This window comes from Nyctibius grandis, chromosome 7, assembly GCF_013368605.1.
Source record: "Nyctibius grandis isolate bNycGra1 chromosome 7, bNycGra1.pri, whole genome shotgun sequence".
In the NCBI taxonomy this organism is placed as follows: Eukaryota; Metazoa; Chordata; class Aves; order Nyctibiiformes; family Nyctibiidae; genus Nyctibius; species Nyctibius grandis.
In genome coordinates, this window is record NC_090664.1 from 20,636,483 (window position 1) to 20,657,588 (window position 21,106).

At 48.2% G+C, this 21,106-nt stretch overlaps 3 protein-coding genes and 1 long non-coding RNA gene across 5 annotated transcripts in view; 3 read left to right on the plus strand and 1 right to left on the minus strand.

Moving 5' to 3' along the window:
• Positions 1-2,583: 2,583 nt before the first annotated feature.
• Positions 2,584-3,706, minus strand: LOC137665852 (uncharacterized). Its single transcript, XR_011048551.1, has 2 exons — positions 3,440-3,706; positions 2,584-2,720 (listed from the first exon to the last, which is right to left on the minus strand). It is a non-coding gene; the product is annotated as an uncharacterized lncRNA (long non-coding RNA).
• Positions 3,707-4,511: 805 nt separating this feature from the next.
• HOXA9 (homeobox A9) lies at positions 4,512-7,614 on the plus strand. The gene is made up of 2 exons (XM_068404765.1): positions 4,512-5,115; positions 6,210-7,614. The coding sequence occupies exons 1-2, from the start codon at positions 4,569-4,571 to the stop codon at positions 6,446-6,448; spliced, it is 786 nt and encodes a 261-aa protein (XP_068260866.1). The 5' UTR covers positions 4,512-4,568; the 3' UTR covers positions 6,449-7,614.
• A 5,600-nt stretch (positions 7,615-13,214) lies between these two features.
• On the plus strand, positions 13,215-16,554 carry HOXA7 (homeobox A7). The gene is made up of 2 exons (XM_068404778.1): positions 13,215-13,707; positions 14,742-16,554. The coding sequence occupies exons 1-2, from the start codon at positions 13,332-13,334 to the stop codon at positions 15,023-15,025; spliced, it is 660 nt and encodes a 219-aa protein (XP_068260879.1). The 5' UTR covers positions 13,215-13,331; the 3' UTR covers positions 15,026-16,554.
• A 918-nt stretch (positions 16,555-17,472) lies between these two features.
• HOXA3 (homeobox A3) overlaps positions 17,473-21,106 on the plus strand; it is a 44,829-nt gene continuing 41,195 nt past the window's right edge. For both annotated transcript variants that reach the window (XM_068404768.1, XM_068404769.1), the window contains exon 1: positions 17,473-17,789. The gene's annotated coding sequence lies outside the window, so the exon portion shown is untranslated. The remainder of the gene's footprint in view (positions 17,790-21,106) is intronic.

The following is a 21,106-nucleotide window of genomic DNA, read 5'->3' on the forward strand; positions in this document are numbered from 1 at the left end:
CTGCATGGAGAGGCGAAAGCTGCCCGAGGGGTTGGGGTGGGTGAGTGTTATTATATTTTTCTGTTGTATTCATTAACCCACCCGAGGCTGGCCGGGGGGCGCGGTGGGGCGCCGGCGGGGCGGGCGGGCGGGCGAGAGGGATGTTTTAGTCACGTTTCTGGTTTTATTTTCGTAGCGGGATCCTTACGTTAAGGACCACGGCAATGGGGAAAGTGATAATTAGCGCCTGAGAACTGCTCTGTGGTTTAGGTAGTTTCATGTTGTTGGGGCTCCACCTTTCTCTCTACAGCACGAAACTGCCTTAATTACTTCAGTTGATATCATCACCAGGTATGCTTGGTGCGAGGGTCCTTTCTGCCCGAAGAAATCTTAGCGCTGAAGTGATCTGTAGGCGTCAAGTCCCAATGCCATTGTTCCCCATCTGCAACGGAGCCTCCTTTGATTCCTCAGATAAACACGACAGCCGAGGGGGGAAGCTTGACAAGTTCTTCAAGGTTAGCTAGCTCCTAAGCGAGTCCCTGCCTGCTTGCGGGATTTTAATATATCTCGCAGGCTGCATTCAAGGTCAGGTGCGTTTTTGCATTCTGCTCGGCGTGGGTCGAGCTCGGGGGGGGGTGGTGTCTGTTTATATTTTTCTGTCTGGATTTATTAAAAAACAGAGACCCAAAAGCCTGCCTGGAGGAGGGGGAGATATCAAGTCTGCTGGCCCCGCTCCGTGCACCATCACAGACAAGGCCCCGGAGCGCAGGGCCCGCGGCCGGGTGGACCCCACTCGCGACGGGGTTGCGGGCCCCGCCAGCGGCTCTCGCCCCCCGTGGGGGTGTGGCTGGTGCCCGTCGGGACCTGTCTCAGGGCTCCGCCGGCCCCACGCCGCCGCCTGTTGGGCCCGCTCCCCCGGGGTTGCCTGGGGGCGCCGGCTGCCCCGCGGCCCGCAAGGCCTCGGTTATGATCACGATTGCGGCGCGGGCGCGGCCGCTCTCCGCGGCGGCGGAACGGGCAACAGCGACCTCTCCGGGCCCACCGCCGCCGCCACTGCCGCCGCCTTTTGTGTCCGCAGCGTGACTGCGGGCAGGGACGGCCTCCCGCTGGGGCCCCTCCGCCCGGCAGCCAGCGCCGGCACGGTAGCGGAGCGGGGCACCCTCGGCAGGGGAAAGGCAGACAGGGGAAAGGGCAGAAAATTCACTCTTCGGGGCTTTATTTCCATTTATTTTTGTAGTGTCCGTGATTATTTTTTGCCTAAAAATAATCAGGGAAAAAAAAAGATATAAACTTTTTCGAAACTCCAGGCTGGGCTGCAGGAACTCAAAGGAGTTTGGATAGCGGATTTTAGCTGGACCCGTCCTAGCCGTTTTCTTAGAGCAGGAGGCGTCGTCGGCTGGGGCAGGAGCAGAGCTCCACATTGCAGTCAAATTTAAGCGCTTGTGCCTGCCTATACGCGCACTGTGCGTCTGACGGGCTATCTGCTGGGTCTGTGTACATACGGGCGGTGTATTTACTGTGTATATGTCTGTGCGTGCCTGTATGGCGTTTGCACATAGGTTTGCCTCTGACCTTTATTTCCTATTTGAATCCCACCATCCTGATTTGGGGCTGCTTCCCCCAAATTCGGCATAAATTTTTTTCTCCGTTGTGCCAAAACACCTCCGTGCGTTCGTAGCACAGGCGATTCCGTGAGAGAGGTTTGCAGAGGCAGGAAACCCTGGGGAAAGGTGATCCTGAACTTCCCGTTCAGGAGAGATCGCCAACGCCGGCGGATTCCTGCCCTGCTCCCGCGTATACTCTGCGCCTCCGCTTGAGGTGTCCTTCCTGTTGCAGACGGGGGTAAGAGCAAGTGGAATGGGAGATCTGCTAAATTGATTATGCCGGGATGGAGGGAAGGGAATATTTTTTATTCAGGCACGATCGCTCCAGCAGTGATTCATTCCTGGGCATTCCGATTTCATATAGCAATTTGATGCGAACGTCTGTTTCTGCCCTGTTTTGGGGGTCTTTTGCCTGCGAGGGTGTAAGCCACCAAAACCTTAAACTATTTGCAAGGCAAATTGGGCGAAGCCCCCGCTACCCCCACTAGCCTTCCTGATTCGTATGCAAAATGTACTTTGGGGAAAAATGGGTCTGAAAGGACGAAAAGAGAGGCGAATGCTCCTGCGTTATTATCAGCAACGTGACCGCGTGAGAAAATGTCTGTAATTATTTGCTATATTTTATCCCTTGCTTTCTGTACACCCTCTCATGCCACTTGGATGCCGGCAGTGAACAAATGTAGAATTTTACAGGGAAATAAAAATGCAGGCACGTTCTTTTAAAGCTTATTGTTATTGTTATTCATTTGCTATTATTTTTGGTGAGGAACCAAAAAAATTAAACCCGCTGCAAGTTGAGAACCCAAATTCGAATATAAACATCCAGGACTCCTGCAGCTAAGATTATTTTTTCTGAATGGAAAAAGGAAGTTCTACAATCACATTTCACCACAGCTGACTCTTAATAGTAAATACAAATGACGTCGAGTTCCGTCTTTCCAGGAAATACATACAATTATTTTTTTCTATTAGGGCTTGTCTGTACTATGGCCACAAGAAATAGCTGAGGAGAGCTTTATTTGCTTTTTAAAAATTGTTAGAAAATAACGGGCTCCTTGTTTGTGGAGATCTTGCAACTGTTCCGTAATTTTCGAACTCCAATGGGGTATAATAGTTTCATTATGGGCCGTTGTAATCCTGAATGGGGGGAGAGAGCGTTGTTAAAATAGGATCTCCGTAAGATTTCGGATTAAACTGTTGGGAAGACATGAAAAGAAAAAGAAAGAGAGAAGGAGAGAGGGAGAGAGAGACAGCCCACATAGCGATGTAAAACTAATTAGAACCACACTTTCGCATGCACAAAATTTACACGTGATTTTAATTATTACTCAGCCGTCCCTACCATTTGCTGGGCTCTATTTTCAATAAAAGATATTTCGAGTAAATTGAGCCTCTCGCGGAGATTTTTTGTGCCCCCTGCATCCCATTGACCGCGCTCCTTCGCCAACCACTGGGATAAACAGCGTGAGTGTCCGCCGGAGGAAAATCGAGGAGTCCCAGGCATATTTGCAAAGCGCTCGGCCACGACTTTAGTTCCTAACACTGGACTTGGATCTGGCCGCCTCTTACTTTTCCTCCGCTCACCCTCCCCTCCTCCGCGGAGGACTGTAACCCTCCGCTCGGTTTCCGATGCCGCTAGCGTGTGTCCTGCGGTCAAAGGAGGTACCAGCAAATAAATAACTATATTTGCACATAAATTTGCTTCACCAGAATGCGGGACGGCCGACTGCGAACGCCCCTTTGATAGCCGCCTTGAGAAGCAGGGTGCCTTTCGGCAGCGGGGAGACGGCGCTTTTCCCCCCTTTCCTCCCGCTGCTTCCCTGCTTCGTTAAAGAATTAATCGTCGTGATAAATACCACCGCCCGGCTCTGCCCGCGCTCCTTCCCTCCCTGCCAGGACGGCGACTCCGGTCCCCTCCGCTCCCCTTCGCTCCCCTCCGGTCACCGCCGGCCCGCCCAGTTCCGGCTCTTCTCCCCGGCCTGGCGAGGGGGTCCCCGGCCTCTGCGGCCCCGTCCAAGGGCAGGGGCGGGCAGGCGCGGCGGTGCAGTGCGGCGGGGAGGACGAAGACGGTGTTTCGGTCACTGCCGCGCTCTGCCCTGCGGGGTGGGGTGGTGAAGTGCAGTTTGGTGGGGGACAGCCTAAATACCGAGACAGCGCCTGGCCCGGTCCTCCTCCGGCCGGGCGGGGAGGGCCGGCTCCGCAGCGCAGTTTCGGAAAGGGGATACGTTGGATTTTACTTTCCGCTGCCAGCTCTGAGACGAGCGGAACGGTATTATTTACAGTGAGTTCCCAAACTAAACACAATAGTATAATTTAACCTTTCCAAGCACTCTTAAATTTTTACTGCTGTGAAACACAGCGATGCAAATGAGCGCGCTCATAGTTACTGACTTAATAACAACCCCGTGGCTCCCGAAACAATAACTCCTTATGAAATATAATAAATATATATTTAAATACAGTATACCGCAACTGCTATTTTGCTTTTTTTATTGCTTCGATTATTGTATAATTTTATGTGAAGGTCTCCGATCACAAGGGTGGTGGTTGTTTTTTTTTTTTCGCGGGGAACACGACACACTGATGGGATGATTAATTATGATATAAAATAGTCCGCTTTAATGGGGGGTGGGGGGGGGGAAGAGGAGAGAGAGAAAGAGGGAAGGGGGGGCTGTAATACGGAATCTGATCTTTTAATCTCAGATGGCCGCAATTAAAACAAACCCCGCCGTATAACTCCAATATCCCTTTGCATAAAAACATATGGCCTCGCTATAAAAATTATGGCTGGAAAACACTGACCCATTAATAGCCCGCGGACTGATTTATACTTTATTGTTCTGCTCCCCCGCCACGTGACCGGGGCAGCCAATGGGCGCCCGGGCTGCCCTCAACTTATTACTGACTCTACTTCTCCGCCAGCACCAAGTTGTTACGTGAAACCCGCAGCCCCGAACCGCGGTGGGTCCGCCGCCCGCGCCCGCCATGTCGGCTCCCGGGACCCTCAGCAACTACTACGTGGACTCCTTCCTGGTGCCGGAGGGGGACGAGCTAACGGCTCCCCGCTTCGCCCCCGCCCCGCTGGGGCCGCCGCCGCGGCCGGCGGCGCTGGCTGAGCACCCCGAGCTGGCCCCCTGCAGCTTCCAGCCCAAGGCTCCCGTCTTCGGCCCCCCCTGGAGCCCCGCGCACCCCGCCGGCGCCAGCGGCGTCCCCGCCGTCTACCACCCCTACGCGCACCACCAGGCGCCCGTGGCACCGCCCGACGGCAGGTACATGCGTTCGTGGCTTGAGCCTGTGCCGGGCTCCTTGTCTTTCCCCGGGTTACCTACCAGCAGGCATTACGGCATTAAACCTGAACCGCTGGCGGCCAGAAGGGCTGACTGTACCACGTTTGACACTCACACTTTGTCTCTCTCTGATTATGCTTGTGGTTCTCCTCCAGTTGATAGGGATAAGCAAAGCCACGAAGGCGCATTCTCTGAAAGCAATGGAGAAAGTGAGGCAAACGGAGAGAAACCGCAGATCGATCCAAGTAAGTGGGAGTGGGAGGGTAATGGACTTCAGGGCGCTGCGCCGGCCACGGAGAGGTGTCGGGGCGCTGGGGCTCGTTACGCGGCCGAGCACGGGCCGCTTGCCGCCGCCGCTGCTCCAGCTCGCCGGGGTCTGCGATCTGCAAAAGCCAGCGCTGCCTTTCGCAGGCTCGGCCTGGACTTAGGATGGCTCGGGCTTTCCAGGCTGAAAGGAAAATAAAAACCCACCCTACAACTGCAACTTAAACAAAAAAAAAAAAAAAAAAAGGAAAGGCAAAAAACGGCCTACCCCGCCCCAGCCCACCGCAGCAAACTCCACAAGACGTGCTCGCATTCTCCTGCCCCGCCACACTCCCAGGCGTGGGCAAACGCCAGGGAGAGGGTGCCTAGAAAGCATTGGATGTGAATCTGATCTTTTTGAGACGGCTCGCAGGCTATTGCGGGGCTGGTAGCAGAAACCTCGCCGTTTACTTGGTCCCCCCCTCCCCTCTTCGTCTTCTCGGTGGAAAACCCCGGGCTGAATGCTCCCCGGGCTGCGGGACTGGAGGCAGAGCGCCTCGGGATTGCTATCGTGATTAACGCCGAGCGAGTAAAGGTCCTAAGCGGGCAATGCTGTAATTATGCCAGCTGTAGACTGACTCGCCAGCTCCCTGGGTCTTGGCAGTGATGACACGGGAGGTGGAAATTAAAAAGTTAAACAATTTCGATGACATGTTGGTCTGGCTGGTCACTCCCCGGGCTGGCAGTTTGAGGGGGATGTGCGTGGGGAGGCCAGGGAGGAGGGAGGGAGCTAGCAGAGAAAGGGAGAGAGAGAGGAGGAGAAAGAGTATTTTAAAATTGCATCCTACAAACAAAAAGGCGAGTGGAGGCGGGGGCGGCGGGGCTTTGCCGCGTGTGGTTGCGTGTGACCTCTCCATGTATCTTTATTTTGGAGTCCATTGTGCCTCACCATCCTCTGTGCCTGGGGAAATGAGAGCCACGTCCTAAACCCCAACATCGGGATACCTACGCGGCTGGTCCTGCGTGGGTCTCCCTCCCGAGTCCCCTCCCTACCCCCCTTCCCGTGCCTAAGCTTCTCCTGTTGTTTTCGTTGTAGATAATCCAGCTGCAAACTGGCTCCACGCAAGGTCCACCAGGAAAAAGCGATGCCCTTACACCAAGCATCAGACGCTGGAACTGGAGAAGGAGTTTCTGTTCAATATGTATCTCACTAGGGACCGTAGATACGAGGTGGCCAGACTCCTCAATTTAACCGAGAGACAAGTGAAAATCTGGTTTCAGAATAGGAGGATGAAAATGAAGAAAATCAACAAAGATCGAGCGAAGGATGAATGAGGGCGACATGCGGGTTAAATCTAAAGTAAATGCATAAAGTAAAAAAAAAAAAAGAAAAAAGAAAAAAGTTAAAAACAAGAAAAAAATATCCTCCCCTCGAGCCCTGCCATGCAATGCGTCTGGGTCCAGGCCTCATTTTCTTCCCGTGGCAAATTCTGATTATGATTGTACCTTTATTGTCACAGTGGCCAGTTTGCCAGGAGAGGTACAGTAAGACTTTTAAATTTCTAATAGGAAAGAAAAAGGGGGCATTAGCACGAAAAGGCTGTTTAGCTGGCTTGTATAAATCTACCTGTTTCTTCACTTGTGAAAAGAAAAAAGAAGAAAAAAAAGAAAAAAACTACCTTTTCATAATGCACAACTATTTACGGACTGTATAGTTTAGTCTACGTAGTTAATTTTATTCGCTCTTTGCGCGGCAGAGAGATATCTGCTCTAATACTTGAACACTGTGTTTTATTGTGGTAATTATGTTTGTGACTCAATTTATGTGCTTGGGTGCTGTACCGGATGTAATGGTGTAAGCTAGAATTCAATTTGAACTCAGGTTGTTTATTATAAAAATTGCATAGAGTATAGCTCTGTAGTGTATCAAGTCTTTTCTGTATAATTAGACACTTAACCTTTGATTGTAAAATATATATTATATATATCTCAAAGCAAAAAAAAAAAAGTAGAAAAAATTAATCCGGGATGTCTGGGAATTATGGTTCTCAAAATATTGAAGCAAGTCATTTTAGTATGCACAGTTGATATATATATAGTACTGTCTTTGTCGGTTGTATATATAATCTATATATTAAAAAATAATTAAACAGACTAGCTTAAATATTGTTTTTGCACCAGTGAGCAGTTATCAGATTTCGGAGCTATACGTATATGTGAAAAGGGTAACTACCTATGGTTTACGTTTTAATTTTAATCGAATGATTTGATGGTTACTGTAATGAAGGTTAATTTTATTGTTAATAAATTATACACTATAAAAACCTACATTTGGTTATTGTAAATTTGTATCGATTAAAAAAAATAAATCTGGGAAGTTATGTTGAAGCAGAACACACACTGTCTATTTTGAAATAGTTACCTCATGGCCTACTGACCAAATCGTTGTGTTGAAATGATATTTAACTTTTTGCCAAATAAAATATATTGATTCTTTTCTATTTTGTGATGCTTTAAGATTATTAAGTAGGGGTTCTTCCATGGCACACCGGATCTCCCCAGCAGACGTGGCAGGGCTAGGGCAGCTGCGGAGGAGAGGCGAGTAGCAGCATTACTTCTGAGCTAAGGCAAACCCACGGTTCTATAAATGCTGACCCCAGGTGATGAAAATTCGGGCTTAATTTCTTCCTAAATGGGCAGATTCGGGTCCTAAATGCCATTGCTTGGCTGAGAGGAGTCACGGTTCCCCCCTCCCGGATATGATTTCGTAAGCGGGAGTTTAGCGAGGGCGAGGCGGGAGCCCCCTCAGAGGGCAGCGGGGGCTCACTCCCGAGTCAACGCCGGTTTAATAAATTGGCCTGGTGGGCCGGGGGGATTTAGGACCAAACCAAAATGTCCAACGTTCTTTAGTGCGGACAATAATGCAAATCACCTCAGCGACATTTAAGCTGAGATGGTTAATTAGCCTATACCAGAAAATGCCCGGCACTATGGGTGCTTCAACAAGCTCTGAGAAGGCTTGCCTTACCAGCGCCTTCATTTTAAATTCCCTTCGAGACATAATTGCCCATGCAAAATATGTTATTTCAAACGTCACCCATTTTTTCCTTCCCTTGCGTTTGTGTGTTTTTTTTTTCTCTCCCTTTTAAATGTCCCGTGGCAAATAAAAACAACCCCTTGCACTTCAGTAGCGCCTCAGATTATAGATGTATGTATAGAGAGATAAGGATACAGATAAAATTTTGCTGACAATTATGGTAGAATTTATGGTGTCAGTTTTACTCGCTGATTTAGCCGAAGGAAAGAGCTGGGCTGGCAGCAGGATAGAGCAGAGAAGACAAAATAGGTTTTATTTTTAAAAACAGAAAGAAGGTTTCTTTGGAGTGGAAGATTTCCACACACACCCCCATTGCACCCACCCCTCCCCCCACCGCCCTAAGCCAAACCAAGCTCAGCAACAAAAGAAAATAGCGAAGTCTGTGAGCTTGCTGAAATTTACCCTTGTTCTGGGCGGACATCTTACTGCTCAGAGTGGATATCCTCCATAATATGAGCCGCAGCATACTTCTGCGCCACACCGACCCTTGTCTGCAAATATGTCGAATAACAATAAAAACCTTCCTGGTTTACGAAGGTACACTTGCATATATATATGTATTTAAAGCAAAATAAAACGGAACACACTTATGGTCTTGGCAGAACTTCTTGTTAGGAAAATTCAGAGCCATACAGTGCAATAAAAGAAAATGACTGTTGTAACCGTTTATGGGGTGTAAAACGCTGCAGGGCTAAAGACAAAACTTAGGGAGCCGGCAAGATGTTTACAGATGTACAGAACGGCGGGAGAAAATAAAAAATTATTTCGGCTTCTCCTAAAAAAAAAAAGGGGGAGAAAAAGGAAAGAAATCCGGGGTAAGATTTGATGAGTTCTAATTAGCGAAAGGGAGCTCGTTCTGGTGTGCACACACACAACAAGCCCCTAATTGATCCCTGAGCCAGTATTTGGGGATGCTGGGACGCCCTCTGTTGTTGCAGACAGAGGCAACTTCAAAGAATCAGCATTAAGAGTGTGTAATAAATGACGGGTCTGCAAACTGTCTGGAATTCGGCTCTTAATGAGTTTACAACTGTCCAGCCACAATTAAGATTTTCTACAAAAGCCTTTTCATTTGTTTTGTCTGGCTGTTTTAGATAAAGCGGGCGAGCGGAAATAACAACCTTTTATTGGCCTTCCCCTGCTTAAATCCAGGCTGGGAGGTGGACATTTATCTTCCCGTGCACTGGCGGGCAGAGGCGCTGGCTCCGCGGGGCCGGCGCGGCGGGGCGGCGGCGGGAGGCGGGTGGCGGCGGTGGCGGCCGGGAGGCGGCAGGTGGCGCTGTGAGCCCGCGAAAGAGGGCCCGAGCGCCCGTACGCCCGCCATCAAGCGCTCGGCCGCCTCCTCGAAAGCTCCTAAAATGTCGACTTTATGGGAGCATAATTGCGGTTGGAACCGCTGTGTTGGTTTTAACAAAGGCAGATCGGTTCGGGGTGGGTTTTTTCCCCCTTATCCCGGGAGTACGGTGAGGGACGCCCCGCTGCCACCGGGCGCCGTTAGGGTGGCATTTGCCGCCTGGCCGTGCTCGATGCACTCGTGGCAAAAGTAAAGCTTGCTCTGCACCAAGGACATACCCTGCATTTATTATTCTCAAAACACCGAGGCATTTCGTATTAGCTAGTGGAGACGGATGGAGCCCTGGCACTGAACTGCCAGCTCCTCTTTCCCTTGCCCCAAATATTCGCCCTTCTCTGTCGAAGCTTTGAGCCTGCGAACAGGGTGCCCTGACCTCCCGAAGGGCTGGTGAGAAACGAAATATCTGGAGAAAGGGGGAACAGAAGGGTTCGGGCAGGATGGAAGAGGGTCTCCCCGGAGCAGCCCGGGAGGAAAGACCCCGAAGGGCTTCGCCCTCGGAGCGGGGAGCGAAGCGATGGATTTTCCGATGCCCTTCTCTGCCCCGCGGAGCAGGAGACACAGCCGTGCGGGGCAACGGCAGTGCCGCAAACCTCTCGTTTGGAAAATTATTTATCGGCGAGAGAAATTCCTCAACAGCTGTCTTTGATACAAATAAAAAGTCCTGCTTGTGTCCCCAGCAATTCCAGCTCGGTGGGACCCGTTGCGATTATATGATACAGATGTAAGCAGGCTGACTCTCTGCAAACTTGACGTGTCTCTCAAAGTCATTCCTAACTTCTCCTCGCCTTCTGTTTTGATTTCCTCGAGTCATTATCGTATTTTTTTCCGTTTTGCTTTTGTTGGCTTTCGCGTCTTGAGAATGAGGTTTAGTGAGGAATTGTGGAATATTCTCAGATGGCAGTTGCCAAAAGACAGAGAGAAAAAGTAATTGGAAGGAAAATAAAGGCAGGAGGAAAGGAAACCTAAAATGTGGGTGAAGTATGAAAGTCGTATTTTTCAAGTTAAAGCCGGACAAGTAAACAAACCTCTGCATAGTACTCCGCAACAGAACTGCGTTCTCTGCATTTTATTTACATTTCCTTAAATCAAAGACAATCTCTTTATATCGAAATTCAGCACCAGAAAGGAATGTGAACACTGAGCTATTTTTCCCCACACTGTTTCAAAGATTTAATTCTTTCTAGGGATAAAGAGTAAAGCCACTCCCTGCTTCCTAACAAGCGCCTTACTATCAAATACTTGTCTAAACGGCGTTTTTAAACTTATTATGATTAATTATTTTTTTCCTTGGGCAGTAGAACTATATTGAAATTACAAAGTGTTTATGCATCGTCATACTAAGTAATAATTTGGCACAGTGCTCTCCATTATCATCGTGGATAAATTACGGCGAGGAGAGATTCCAAAACAACAAAATCCTCCCTAGTAAGAACTACATCAAGATATTGCTTGATACACAAGCCATAATCATATAGTGCTCCCAGGTCGCTTATAACTTATGAGCACCGTTTTATCACTACCTTTTACGTCCCGGAAAAGCTCAGAAGGCAAAGAGAGGTAGTCCAGAGCTCACAAGAAAAGAATAAATACAATTGTCCCGCCTAGAGGATTATTTCGAAAGCGTGTGAGAATATTGCGGTCACCGAAACCTTGCCATCTGCGCTCGCTCGCCGTTTCCTCGACAGGAAAAAAATACATTCAAATGAAAAGTGCGTTTTCAGGCGCGGGGATCCAGCCTGGTTTTGTGTGCGACAGAACGAGAGATTTCAGAGGCTGCTTTAGAGGCAGCGTTGTGCCTAACATGCAGAGAGTGGGGGAAGTAAATAAGGTGGCGGGGACCCATGTCTGAGGGTCCTTTTAAGATTTATTCAGTGAAGACTTTTTGAGAAATCTTAAGGGTTGGCAGGAAAAAAAGCTGAAAGCAAAATATATACAAAAAGTTGGCGGCAGTAAACACATACACGCAAAGAAAAATACACAAACGCGCAAATTGTACAGAATCAGAGAGCTCGAAATACCCAGCTCATCTATTCGGTCCTACATTATCCGTATTTAAGTCTGGACATTGGTTATGTTTGCTGTTTCTTTCTTCTTGCATCTTGGTATGTTGTCACCAGAGGAGCAATTTATTGGTCTAATGTCATCTACTTCAGCCTCTTTGATCTTCTTAGTCGTGGACTTGTTTGCTTCGCATTCGTTTAACTTCTTGGGCCTTTATTCCTTTCCAGCAGCCTCTTCTGCCGGCGTGTTCCCACATCGCAATTGCGACCGCAGGGATATTGTCTAATATTGGCAAATTGGAAGAAATAACCGAAGGAGTTTCTTGCGCCAGCTTCTCCCTTATGCCTGCGAATAATAACCGCGTTTTCACGTACTTAACACTTGGCAAATGTCTAGATACAGCCGCCACATTTGCATGCTCTGAAGAACCAATATCTCAGGCTTTAGAGAATGCACTTGCTTCTGTCAGTAACCTATATTCATGGGGCCGCAATAACAGCGCATAAAGAGTCCCAAAGGGTGCGTGCGTGTGTTTGTGTGTGTGTTGGGGGTGTGTGGGGGCGAAGAGGGTGTCCCACGTTTACAAAATGTAAAGTTTAGGGTCCGTGCGAAATATCGCCAAGAACAATTTTAACTGGTGAGGAGGTCTTTGTACACAGGGCACCAAACTATAATCGAAAGGAGAATTTCCGGGGCAATTCCATTGTGCTCCTTCCCGTTTATGATGTGCAATACAGGCAGGCAGTAAAAGCTGTCTTTACCAGGACTCCCTGTCTGAGGGAAGGAAACTCATTTTACGATCCGTTTAAAGGAAGGGCACGGTTGCAGCATCCTCAATGGAGAGCCATTCGCATTGTTGGGGAGCCCAGTGTTTAGAAAAGCAGCAACGCTCCCCATCATCTGAGCGTACCGCTGCTGACTCACGCGTAGGACTGTAAGGTATGTAGGACGGAAAGGTACAAGGGGCATTAAGCAGGCGGCTGAGATTGGAAGCTGAGATTTGTAGGCGATTTCTTCAACTCGGGGTGTTTATTTTGGTTTCTGTTTTTGTTTTTGTGAGTGTGTGTGTTTTTTTCTAAGGCGTTCAGAAAGTTGAGTCCTCGCATTTTTTTTCTTTTTTTTTTTTTTCCCCCGGGGGAGTAACCATGATTTTTTCCTAGTGGGGGAAACTAGCGGGGCTCACTCCAGGGGGGCATCTTGATTTTCAAGGCTCGGGCAGCCCTTCAGGGCCGGCGGCGGGGACCGGGCGTGGCGGGGCCCGGCGGCCGGGGGGTACCCCCATAAACCCCGCTGCGGGGTTACCCCCCGCTTATTTTCCTTGCGGAGAAACAACGGGTGGGTGACGAGCAGCCTCCTTTAAAGTTTATATTTTATTTTATTGTGTTTTTTACAACCCCCGGGTATGTCTAAAGGAGCACGCGGGGTGTGTGTGTCCTCACGGGGGCCGAGCGCCCCCCCCCTCTACCCGCGGAGGCGCCGTCGGGGGGCGAGGAGGCGGTGGCGGCTGGAGGGCGCTGCCGGGCGCGGCGGCGGCGGCGTCCCCGGGCCGTCCATGGCCGGGCACCGGTGGGCCGCGACCGGCACCACCTGTGAGGCGGGCGGGGATTGGCGGGCGGTGTCATATGACCGGTCACGTGCTGCAGGCAGCTCAGTCCAAAAGAAAATGGGGTTTGGTGTAAATCTGGGGGTGTAATGTTATCATATATCACGCTACCTCGTAAAACCGACACTGAAGCCTGCCGGACAACAAATCACAGGTCAAAATTATGAGCTCTTCGTATTATGTGAATGCGCTTTTTAGCAAATATACGGCGGGGGCTTCTCTTTTCCAAAATGCAGAGCCTACTTCTTGCTCCTTTGCAAGCAACTCCCAGAGAAGCGGCTATGGACCAGGCGCGGGTGCCTTCGCCTCCTCCATGCCCGGCTTGTACAATGTGAACAGTACCATATATCAAAGCCCGTTCTCTTCCGGATACAGCCTGGGCTCTGATGCCTACAACCTGCATTGTTCCTCTTTTGATCAGAACATTCCCGTCCTCTGCAATGAGCTAACCAAACCCAGCTGTGAGAAAGCGGAGGAAAGCAACCTGCACAACCAGGCTGAGCCTAATTTCCGGATATACCCCTGGATGAGGTCTTCAGGTAGGGGCAAGCGGAGAAGGGCTCGGAGCCGTGGCAGCCAGGAAAAGCGTGTCTCCAGAATTACTGTCAGCACAGCCTTTATGGTTTTAATTATAGCCGAGGCGCCATTGCGTAGAAAGCCCGTGGCATTGTATGTAAATGAGTATCATAAAACTTTTTATTGCTCAATTAATGGGTTCTAGCCTCGTAAATTTATTTAACTCCATTTGCTATGGAATTTTAGCATTGAGTTGGTTTGCGCTGTTTGCTATAGAAATGTGGAGAGTTGGCTGCGGGCTGCCAGAGCCCCCACGGGTAAGCCTCTCCCCTGCCCTCTGCCGAAGTTGGGCAAAAAAAAAATCCCGCTCGCTGGGGAAGGCGGAGGGGAGAGGGGCGTTCAGGAGCGGGGGACGGGCTGATGAGGACTTTGCCAGCCCACGTTGCCGAGACGTGCCACCGTCGTCCCCTCTGCCCTTTCCACAGAGATAAGGATCTATAGAAATGTACTAAACAGGAAAACGGGGGGGGGGCTGGGGGCGAGAGTATGGGAAAAAGGAGAGCCTCTTTTCTGGAGCTAAATGCGATGTATTGTTTATGATACAGGCGGGGTTGTGATGTGTGGGTGTGTGTGGGGAGCCCCCGACATTAAAATAAAATAAATACAGCCCAGCCTTCCAGCTTTTTATTTCCCCTTGCGAAACGCGAAAGTCTGGAAGGTTTTAGGGAAACACGTCGCCTGGGGGGAAAGTTTCTCCTCCCAAAAGCAATTTCTTCCCCCACTACCTCTGCTGGATGCTTTCTCTCCACTTTTTCTAGGTCTCGAGCAACTTAATTTTTGCCCTGCCTGAGCAGGGCAGGTAGTGTGGCTGAAATGTCTTTGTTAGGGCAAAGTGGGGGGGCAGTTGGAAGTGGGAGGAGGAGATAATTCACTCTCGCTCGGCCGCTTTTTGTTTGTTTATTTATTTATTTATTTGTAATAATAATAATAAAACTAAAAAGAGAAAATTTCTACCTCTCTTCTTACCTAACTCCTGGCCGTGTGTGCCTGTTTTCAGGTCCAGATAGGAAGCGAGGGCGCCAGACCTACACCCGCTACCAGACCCTGGAGCTGGAGAAGGAATTCCACTTCAATCGTTATCTGACTCGGCGACGGAGGATAGAGATCGCCCATGCCCTCTGTCTGACGGAGAGGCAGATCAAAATCTGGTTCCAAAACCGGAGGATGAAGTGGAAGAAAGAGCACAAGGAAGAGAGGTCCAGCACCCCCGCTCCTAATGAGCCCACGTCAGCAGCAACCTCTGTCGAGAAAGTGGAAGAAGAAGAAGAGGTGGAGGACTAAGGAGTCTCACTCGAGGAAGCGATCTCTTAGTATAATGTATGCACATGATGATTGGAAAAGCTCCCTTTAAAGGAAAAAAAAACCAACAAAAACCAAGAGAGAGACTCGCTTTTTTTGTATATTAAAAAAAAAAATCAGTTCCCTTTAATAATCATCTTGCAAGCGAGGGTTTGCAAACATGAAAACGTTCCTTGGGGCGGTTTTCCAGCTTTCCCTCCACTCTCCCGTACTCCCCAAACCTGCCCTGTGCCGAACCTTTCGGTAATATCTCCTAAAAGCATCCTACAATCATTTTTTTTTTCGTTCACCTAAACCTGGGTGGGTTTGTCCAGGGGACATTTCAGTGGGAGAACTGCTGCTTGCACAGATAGTAAACCGTGACCTTCCGAACTAACTACCTGACTCAATGGTCCCAGTCATGTGTAAGGGGAAAAGTGCATTAGGCTCACATTAAGAAAAACTACCTAATTTCGAATAAATAGCTCTGCACTTCTCTTTTTTTTTCTTCTTTTTTTTTTTTTAATTATTGATAAAAAAGTGTCATAACTAACAGCTACACTAACAAAAGGTTCAACAGCAATTAAGGGGAAAAAAAAAAGATCTTCCACAAACCACTACAATCTACAACAATGATTTGTACTACCTATTTTCCAGACTACCTATATATCTTGCTCCGCCTACCTATCTTCGAAAGTATACTGTATTTTAGTAGTCAAAAGAAGATAACATTAATGTGAATCGCAAAATGCTTTTAGAAGTGTAAGTGTAGTCGTTCAAAAAGCACGCTCAATAGCTTTGGTATAGAATTTGGTACCGAAAAAGCTGAGTATATTTAAATTTTAAATAATATATTTATTCCAAAGCAATTATAAATGAAAACCATATGCTGCAATATATCTTTGTTCTCGATTCTTTACTATTCCGAGTGAGGAAGCAAACACACGCCAATATTGTACAAAGCGGTTTAATATCTCCCGTTGGCTTCTACCTTCGGCTGCCTCTGCTAAAGGCCGTTTTCTTATTCTAGGTTGATCTTCCTTAATACAGTGGAAAGCGTTCTTTGAAAAGTGAAATTAAATGACTATGTAACCACCTTTAAAAAAAACCCTGTTTGTCCTGATTATCCGAACGTGTTAATATGTAATACCGTGAATTTTCCTACAATAGAAGATACTGTATATTTGAACGATTTTTGTTGTCATTTATATTCGTCTTGGAGCTCATTTGTAAGATCATGTCATAAATTGGGCAGTATATAATTAATTTGGAAACTTTGTAGCATGATGTATTGTTAAGAACTCTGTATAAATCCGTCTTGAAGGTTTGGCTAAAGTTTATTCAAAAATTGTATGTTACAATGTGTTTCGATGTGTTCGTTGTGAACATTTGGATATGCCGTGTAAGTATTGGAAGTGGAAAAAAAAATACTGTCTGTGAACTCTCTTTGGAAGTGATACCGTGTTCAAGTATCTCCCACGATAAATGTGTTTTATGTTACACAGAAAATAAACATGCTTGTTGACAATGAATTGTGTGTGTTTATTAGGGAAACAGTTCGAAGAAAGCATAAAAAATAATTTACACAGACAAATAAAGAAATTAGACCATATAAATCTTTTTTTTTCCCATAATCAGAAGACAAAAAATATATCCAAGGTGATGAATTGATAGGAATCAGTCAATTTCTCTACCTCGACTTTGTGATATTTTTTTTCCCCCTAGCGCAGTTGATTAATAAAGCGGAAAGCCTTCTTTATGGGGCGGCTTCCTTCCACCGTGTTGCCGTGTCCTCCTGCAATCATAGCCCCAGTCCAGGCGTCCGGCGATCAAGCCGAAATCGCATACAGTGAAATAATATTTGGTAATGAACAGAAAGTGCGACGCGAAACTTCCAAGTGTAAATGACCTGGTCGGGTATGTGTGTGGCTTGCGCATGCTGCTTGCGAGGGGCATTAAAATGGGGGAAAATCGCCCCGCTGTAGAAAATGTATAATTTTTGCCAGGGACCACGTAACGTCAAGGAGATCTAATATTTTCAATATTTTTTTTTTTAAAAATAAGTCGCCCGAAAAGTCCCTTTATTTGGCCGGGTAAATACAGGTAGATCCAGAGCATCATTTGTGCAGAAGTTCCCTTTTTTTACTACACTCCGTTCCTGGTCAACGTACTAATTGTAATTTTAATAAAATTAGTACAAACTCCAGGTCTTTAAAAAAACTCCAGGGCTGCCTCTGTGGTAAGATGGCGCCTCTCTAAGACCTGCCTCTTCTTAGTGATGAGGAAAAGGCCATAAATCCGTTGTTGTTTATGAAAATTTACAACTTTGCAATACAACTTTATGAGTTGTTCGGTTTTTCCATTGGTCGTTGTCGGTCATGTGGATGGTAACCGTGAACATGAACTTTTTTATAATTTCCCTTGCGAGAATAGAGCCGCATTCTTTTGCTGAGCTCTGTCCTGCTTCGGATCTCTCTGGCTTTCAATCCCCGTTTCATTTGTTCTTTGTAAGGCAATAGTGAACAAAGTGTGCGGAGGTTCGGCATAAGCAGCCGCCTAGAACACAGATCCGGGATGGCAATTTCCAGTTCCCCCGCTGGAAGGTGTGGCATATTGGATTCAAAGCAGTGGCGTGGCAGATTTTCAACTTGTAACCTGGCTAATTTCCTGCTTCTTCTGGCACCAAAAGGAGGGCGATTCGTCTCCTGTGCAGCCAAAGCGACAGCTGTCAAAGTCGCAGGGGCTCCTGTGAGCCAGAACCTAAAAGGTGAGAAATGTATATGACACTACCGTAAGCAGGGAAACATGGTTTAATACGTTTAAATATTAGACATGTGCAATTAAACTAAATAGTAATGTTACCGGCCAAAAATAGAGGTGGTGCGGCTCAATTGATTTCGGATTAATCAATGCATGCAAAAATATGCCTAAATAAAATGTCTACTTTATATTATTTAGCAAGGAAACCGTGAATTTTTCTTTCTTCTTCTTCTTTTTTTTTTTTTCCACGAAGTTTATTTCTGTTTGCATTTTCCGGGGGGTTGCTGTGACATTCAGATTGTTTTCTAAGAATTCAGGTTCACAGCATCAATACGAGGGGATTTTTTTTTCCAACACGAGGAAAAAAAAAAAATTAAACCCCCTAACATTTTTTTTTTGATTTCGTAACATTAACTTAACGTTCATTTGCGGCAGTTGAAATTTAGATGTAATTTATTTTTGACTATTTCAGAAAAAAGTACCCCTCCAGTCAGCACAATGTCTCCTGGCTTCCCTCTGGCATGTCCAGGGAAAAGGTTATTTCTAGACCTGGGAAACAGCGTGAATGTGTCTTTGATTTTCTTTATCGGATCAAGCGCTGCCTGCAAGATCCCCGTGCCCCGCCGTGGGTCCGTCGGAACAGCGTTCCCGGCGCTTTCCGCCGTGGGTAACTTGCGCGCCCCGGCTGCGTGGAGCGGGCTTTGCAGTGGCTAAACCGATTTCAGCGCCGGAGACGGAGCTTTTTTCCCCCCTTTCTCTCCTTGTTGTGACTCTTACGGTGCGGCTCTGGGGCGGGGGGAGCGGCGGCTGGCGGGCCGGTGCCCCGCGGTGTGTGCCGGGGTGGGGGGGGGAGCGGAGCCCTGGGGACGGAGCCCCCGAGACCCCCCGCCGCCATCCCGGCTCCGCTCCCGCCTCCTCATGGCGAATGAGGGGCTCGGAGTGCTTTAAGTGTTGTCCCCGGCTCTGCTTGTGCTCGCTGCCGGGCTGATAAAGCATTGCATTTGCATTGCATTGCGGTATCCGCCGGACTGGAGCTGCAGTGAGCGCCGGATTATTTATTGCGGGGCGGCGGGTGCTCAGTGCTGCCACGGCGTGGCGGAGCGGCGGAGGCGGGCGCGGAGCGGCCCCCGCAGCCCCTGGGAAGGGCAGCGGGAAACCCAAATAAAAGACAAAAAAAAAAAAAAAAGAAAAGAAAAGAAAAGAAACCCGGCCTACCTTTTTTATACGGGAACATCGGAGCTCGCCCCCCCACCCCGCCCCGGGCAAGATATTCCGGCAGGACCGGCTCTGCCTCCTCCCCTTCCCCTCCGCTTGTACCTCGGTGTATGTCAACTGTAAAATATCACAGTGGGAACTGGCTGGGGAGGACCCGGCCAGGCTCCCGGTACTCCGCCAGTCTAAACAACGATTCGCCTTGCCCAAACTGTTTGGATTAGGAGCTATTAGTTAAAGGTTGGTTTTGGTGATGCTGCCGAGCATGAGAAGGATTTGTAAGTGGTTTTATATACGAGGAGAAGGAGGGTCCTAGGCTTAAGAGGGTAACTGCCCCCGCACCTGTATCCGAGGGTGTCTAGGGCTGCCGGCCGGGTTTTCGGCGGGAGGAGGAAGACGACGAAGTGCTTGGTGGAGGAGGCGCTGGGGGTGCGGGGAATTCCGAAAACAAATAAAAAGGCGGATGAAATACACGGCTATTGTAAAGTGTGACTTTGCTACGGTGGCAAAATGCAGCAGCTGGCTTTCTGCTTTTCAGGGAAAGGGGGAATGGTGAAGGGGAAACTCCTGCGAAATGTGTCTGGGCAGGGCATTTCCCCGGCAGAGCTGGGGGGTAACAGATTATTGTAATTCGGGGTTTTCTGGGGGTAGGGGGAGGAGCGGAGAGGATGCCTGAATGTGACTGAAGCGGAGATTGCAGTGCAGATTGTTTAGCTGTCACTGTAACTATCTAACACGACCCAGCCAGGCAAACGTGCGCATTTCATTCCTTTTAATATTATGGGATCAAGGAATAAATGTTTTCACTGCCTGCGGCCGGGCTTTCGACAGTTTGGTTTGGGCGCAAACAATAACTGGAAAAAGAGGAAAGAAACAAAAAGAGCGGAAAAAAAATCAGTCTGTAACCGGTGCTATAAAATGTAAATATAACTAAGCCTGGCGGGATTTTTTATTTTGGTCTCTGTGTGTTGGATTCAAACAAAAGACCGTCTCTCCACAACTTTTTAAAGTAGGGAGGGTGGGTTTCGCGTGTCCCGAGTGTTAATTTTTCACGGTGCGTTTTCGTTCTGACCTATGTTGGCGAAAATCTGCTCTTTTAAAAACCTCTTTGTATTTAGCGTGCTGTGTGCTTGTTTGCTGGTGTTCCCTCCTTTTTTAACTCTATTCGCACTGCGTAAGAAAACTTTTTGTAGAGAAGGCTGGCTTTCAGGAAATACAAGTTCCTGAAATGACCTCCCAAAGCATGCAGCGACTGAGCTGTAATTCTTCCAGGTGTGTTTATGGATTAGCCGGGTTGAAGAGGTTAAGGAAGTTGGGGAAAAAAAACCCCAATAATTGGAGGCAATCAACATCTGAATGTGAAAGTCCAGCTGAGACTGTGAACAATACAAACTATTGTGGCGAGATGTTTTAACTCACCACTGTTTTATAGGTATCGTAATCTGCCCCCGGAAATTAGACAAATAGTCTCCCAACAACAACAAAACTCTCCTTTGAAAGCTGCTTTAGGAAACGGGGCTCGTACGAATGTCACTTTCCGTCAGAGCGCATTTAAAATTCGGCTTTTCAATCTGTTGTAATGGGCACAGATGATGAGTAAACACAGCTTGGAATGAACAACCTCATGTTATCTCCAGGAACTGCAGGGTTACGGCTGAATTAAAAGCGCCTCAGCGAATTTCATCAGCACTGTTACTGTCCCTGCCCTGGGCCAAGAATTATATTTCCGCTATGGTGTAACTGCCATGTTGAAAAATGAAGGTGGAAATGTTTGTTTCATTTTTTTTTCCTCTTTTAAAGACACACATCCGCGTTTAATCAAATTTTTCGGAGCAACAACGAAAGCGATTGGTTTCTGCTGAATTATTAGCGAGGCTGTATTAATTAGAAATAGTCCTACTAGCTTGTTTTTTAATTTGAATGTTTGATTCCCTCGGCTCGACTCTGGCGGGGAGTACTCGGGGAGAAGAGACACGTGGAACTCTATCTGGGCTGCTCGGGGGGCGCCGGGGGCCAGCCCAGCCCTTCCCGGGGCCTTCCCGGGGCCTTCCCGGGCACTTGGTGCAAACCAAAACCCCCCTCCCCGGAAGGCCACCGTTTCCTGCCCCAGCC